This window comes from Adiantum capillus-veneris, chromosome 25, assembly GCF_014529385.1.
Source record: "Adiantum capillus-veneris isolate H3 chromosome 25, ASM1452938v2, whole genome shotgun sequence".
NCBI lineage: Eukaryota > Viridiplantae > Streptophyta > Polypodiopsida > Polypodiales > Pteridaceae > Adiantum > Adiantum capillus-veneris.
This window is the reverse complement of record NC_140955.1, coordinates 26,831,336-26,836,161: the sequence shown is the minus strand read 5'-3', so window position 1 is coordinate 26,836,161 and position 4,826 is coordinate 26,831,336. Positions and strand designations below refer to the sequence as shown.

Sequence of the window (4,826 nt, the reverse complement as noted above, 5' to 3'; positions counted from 1 at the left end):
ACCACAAATAATAGGATAGGCAAGAATTGGATCAGATAGAAAGCTTGATTCCCCTATGCATGTCAAGTGTCGACTGCCAATCTTCGATAAGTATGTTCTAGTCAAATATGGTACTGCCCACATTGCTGTAAATAATACGACATCGTTGAAAAGAAAGCTAACATTTTATGCTTCCCTATAAAATCATAGCAAGCCTTCTCGATGCCGCAAATAAGATGCAACTGTAGAACCATTTACATGGCATACTTGCATGCAATCATACATCCTGTGATGTCATTGAATTGCTATGTTTCATGCTAGAGGCTGGATTATTTTTAAAAGGGAGGTTTGACTTTCATCTTTTGGTGCCTTCAATTCGGCCATGATTATGGCCTTCACACGCGTGCTTTGTTTTGAGACGAGTCAAGGCTTTGTTTCCTTAGGGTTACTCTGCCTTTATTAACAGAGTCTAGAGTCATAAAGGACACCCAGGGGATAAGCCTCGTTGGACATTGGAACCAAGACAAGCTTGCAGTAACACCATGGTTGTAACATATCAAGGCCACTGGCTCTTGTAGGGTTCATTCCCTCTTACCCATCCTGCTTGTTCCAACATTTCAAGTTCAACTCCAATTATGCTTTGAGATAACTAGAAAAAGAAAAAGAACACTCTAACCAACAGGAGCCCACAAAAAGGTTCAACAGACAAGCTTAGGGCCCTGTTGATTATGCATACAAAGTGCATTTCAGAAATCATGATCCAAACTACTATCCTCAAGTTCCAACTCAACCTCCTTGCTAGTTCCTTATCCCTGTACACATCTCAGTTCTCAGTATTCCTCTATCCACCTTTATAGGTTGGCAGAAGAGTCAGAGCTGTTATGATTTGATGGAAACTATTTATCAATGTCTTTGCCAACAAATAGCTATAACACTCATCTGGTCCCCACCCAGCACCTCTTACACCAATTCCAATTCACTAAGGTCATAAGCCACCTTGTATCAGCAAAGATTATCATTATCTCCACTAGTGATGAAAATACACTGCACATTTCCTAGCATGAAATACTGTCCATTAGTTACCGGAGGTTAGATATCAGAGGAATCTTAGAACAATTTGCATTAGCTCACAAAAGAAGACCAACCAATTAATCGTGAGACATAAAAGAAATCCCATCTGGAAAAACGCTCAGGAAGTCGAGACCCGCTACCCAAAAAGAAACTCATTACAAGGAGCTACATAGATTGTAGAGCTTACCTCAACGGTAAGATGATATGGGTAAAAGGCGTCCGAGTCCAATGAGTGGTCAGTACAGCAATGCCTGTGCAGTTATATGGTTGGTACCACCATTGTAATAAGGTCAAATGCTTTACAGCCCCTTTAATTATGGGTGTTCAAGATATATCTCATAAACATCAAAAGACTAAAGGTGAACAAAGGATCATTTCATTCACTAAAAAAGAAGGTGCATGTAGTTTCCTTGACAAAACACCTTACATGCATATTCCAATCAAGGTAGGGAGCCAACAATACCTTTGTTTGCGGTTTTAATGAGCCAACAGATAAGATGGGTCACCATATACAAAAGCTACAGCTATAAGCCTGTAGATTTTCGTTTTGTGGATTTCTTGACACCACCAGATTGCTTCGATCCTACCTCGGAAGGATAGGAAGGCATTGAAAAATAGCTCTGATAGTCTCTGCTCTTATCTCCCGACTTGCCTAAACTCGACCGATCCATGAAAGGATTCCAGGAGGCTTCTGGGCCTGTAAAAAACCAGGGCCTTGTGGGTGCATGTGAACCTTTTCCACTGCTTGATTTGCTTGAATTGAAATCTTTGTAATAGAAGGGATCGAACATTGGAAATGGTAAGCTAGCCATGCTTTCATAAACAAGCCATTCTGAAGGTTGCCCTGTCCTAAATGGTGGCATAAATACATTGCCAAGCATCCCAGGGGAAGCAATTGGAGGGACCATTGGAGCGGCCATAGCAGATGCCATTGGAGTACCACTTTCTTTCGGCTCTGCTTTCTTATTCGATTTATTGGGGGGAGCAGGCAAAAGATCCGGTGTGGGAAACTTCTTAACTGGGCTTGTTTCAGGACCATCATCATTTAACTTTGACTTGCCACGCTCTAAATACGCAATAACTTCTTTCCTTGACCGAAATCTGCGGTGCGAAATTGGATCAACATAGTACTACAAAAGCAACCAGAGGTAAGTTTCAGCTGTTATACTTGATTGATTGTACTTGTTGTGATACATAATGCAATTCAACTCTAGCAACGTAGGGTTATCCACTAAGGAATGCCCAGGCCCCACACACATAAAAGAACCAAATAGCTCATATGGAATTTGGTAAAAAAGCAGGAAAGTGGTCATGTAAGATGGTGACTGCCAGCAACAGCGCAGTGCCACAAACTTCCCATACGAGATTCCAAAAGCATTGTAGCAACAGTGGTCTAGCTAAAACTTATGCTGAACTCAAGTCATTTCACCGTATTCCATGAATACCAAACACTAATTTGTGTTGAAAAAACCACAGGACATATACTTGCCTTGTCTTTAGAACCAGCACTGTTACCACTGCCTCGAGTCTTCAGCTCTGTAACCCAGCCCTCAGGAAGCCAATCAGGTGAAGTGATTACTTCTACTGCCCGAGGAAAAGACAGGCTCTTATTTGCTGTCTTCGCAGCATTTGCAGGCGGTGTCCACTTGGTGATGGGCAGTTTGACCTCTGTTTGATCTGTGTTCGTGGGTGCAAGCAAACTCTCAGCAGCACATTCATTGTCCTTTGACAAAGGGGTACTGGTGGTATTTGCTGCTGTAGAGGCTACATGGACATCTGTTGATAAAGAGTCAACTTGGGGATTGCTCCCCTGTGGAGACGAACACGCTGCTGGATCTCCACCTGCAAGGTCTTGAGAAAGAACTGTTGTCGGTTGCTCATCACTCTGCAGCTGACGCACAATGCCATCCACCACTTTGTCCAAATGCACAGACTTTTCCATCTCTGTGTCACCACTAAGGTGGCCAACCTCCTTGTCCCGCTGGAGGAGAAGCCTGCCTCTGTTATCTTCCTCTTGATATTGTTGCACAATCTCCCCTCTCTTACCTCCTTCATTTGGCTTTGGCTGTACATCCCATTGTTTCTTCTCTTCTTGTTGGGTTTGATGCACTAGAGGTCCTTCCACTCCTGATATGTTGCCTCCTAAGGACCTCGTGCACATAACAGGGCTCTGTTCTCTCTCAGAGCCCATTGGACAAGGTGCACCATTTGGTAGGCAAAGGCCAGAAGAGGCTGAAACCCCTTCATGTGTTGCGCTTCTTGAGGGCATGTCTTGCGCGATAGTCTTATGTTTGAATGACCAGTCACAGACGGTCTTCTTGATTTCTTCAAGTAGTTCCCTCAAGGCATCCTCACTTGAAAAAGCACCCTTGTCACTGGAAGCAAGAGCATCAGAAGACTTCTCGCGGCCCGTGAGACCAGAGTGCATCTGAGAGTACCAATGTTGCACATCAAGATGCTGTGCGATGTTGCTAGCAGATGCCTGATATTGGGTAGGTCCAAGATTGCTTAATGATGCATTACCTTTATAGAAAATGTTAGTCTGGCCATCCTGTTGGTTCTTGTTAATAGCAGGAGCAATTCCCATGGACAAAGAGGTCCTCACATCCAGGACCTCAGGTCTGGAATTTTTCGCATTTAATGCAGTGTACCTGCTTAGTATGTCCTCTGCAGAGCGTCCTGTGTTCTGCAAGAGCTTGCCCAAATCCTCCAAAGCAATCTGGTAGGCTGGACTGGCATGAAGACCTGTTATTCTTGAGCTAGACATCATAATTCACTGCATCAGAAAAGACCAGACAAAGCGATCACTTTCAACTGCTATTTGCTCCTCAGAAAAGAAAACAAAAAACTAATTGCTGGTTTCATTGAGTGATTGCAAATTGCATGCAGAAAAATCTCAATTTGTCGAAAAACCAAACCGTTTCTTAGGTTTCCCAGCTTAAAAGAGGCAGCTTTCTCAGCTGCTGACCTTATCGACAATACAATTGGCCATGGTTTTTTCCCATATGCGTGCTGCAGGCCTTACGAGAAGAACCCTACACCCCCATTTCTCTCTCCATTTAGAGGAATCAAAGTTAAACATACAACAGATGGCGAACAGAGGTGCAAAGAGCAAAATGGGTGCCAACCTTTGAGTCAGGAAATGAAACTCCGTCGCGCAGCGATGGGCGGGCGTACTAGTAGTGAGCTTAATTAGCTTAGTTGTGGCAGTGCACAGATCTGGAGCGCCTAGTTCGAGGTTTTGAAGAGAAGCATACGGGTTCGAATGAAATGCGAGCTTGGATGTGGAAAACCTGCGAGCTGCGCATTTGATCTGCGATTTTGTTCTTTGAGCAAAACACAGTAGGTATGAACCCAAACCGGCCACCCGCATTTGATTTCATCCTTTCCGAGAGAGTGGGCTTTTTTCTCGATGAATCAATTATCAAATCCATGGGAACTGAGGATAGAAGAGAGGCACACGGTGAACAGAGTTGGCGTGAGTTGCTTGCTAATTTGCAACATGTCTAGAACGCCCTTACTGGCATATCTGCTTCTTTGTGGAGATGGTACCTCCCACTATGAAGCATAGCTTAGATGGGAAAGTCTCGCCATCAAAATCGTGTATCTCAAGGCTTCAGGCTCATTTGTTGGATGTTATGCTTGATACAGTGCAATTGACAACAATTTGTGGCATTCTTGTGGTTGTTTTCTTCAAGAGGCTTCTTCAAATGCTGACATGATAAGAGTCTTTGTAAACACTAATATGATTGTGAAGTCCCATTTGATTGTTTGTC

The 4,826-nt window shown here is 43.6% G+C and overlaps 1 protein-coding gene across 4 annotated transcripts; it reads right to left on the bottom strand.

The window, feature by feature from the left end:
- Positions 1-1,410: 1,410 nt before the first annotated feature.
- On the bottom strand, positions 1,411-4,438 carry LOC147424608 (uncharacterized). Of its 4 annotated transcripts, none has more exons than XM_086500329.1 (4): positions 4,179-4,232; positions 4,019-4,085; positions 2,540-3,826; positions 1,411-2,180 (listed from the first exon to the last, which is right to left on the bottom strand). In XM_086500329.1, exons 3-4 carry the CDS (start codon positions 3,818-3,820, stop codon positions 1,575-1,577), a joined length of 1,887 nt encoding a protein of 628 aa, XP_086356455.1. In that variant the 5' UTR covers positions 3,821-3,826; positions 4,019-4,085; positions 4,179-4,232; the 3' UTR covers positions 1,411-1,574. The 4 variants fall into 4 exon arrangements, with proteins under 4 accessions (XP_086356455.1, XP_086356454.1, XP_086356452.1 ...); XM_086500328.1 differs by having other exon boundaries at positions 3,969-4,085; positions 4,179-4,200; XM_086500326.1 differs by lacking the exon at positions 4,019-4,085 and having other exon boundaries at positions 2,540-3,809; positions 4,179-4,438.
- Between the last annotated feature and the right edge of the window lie 388 nt (positions 4,439-4,826).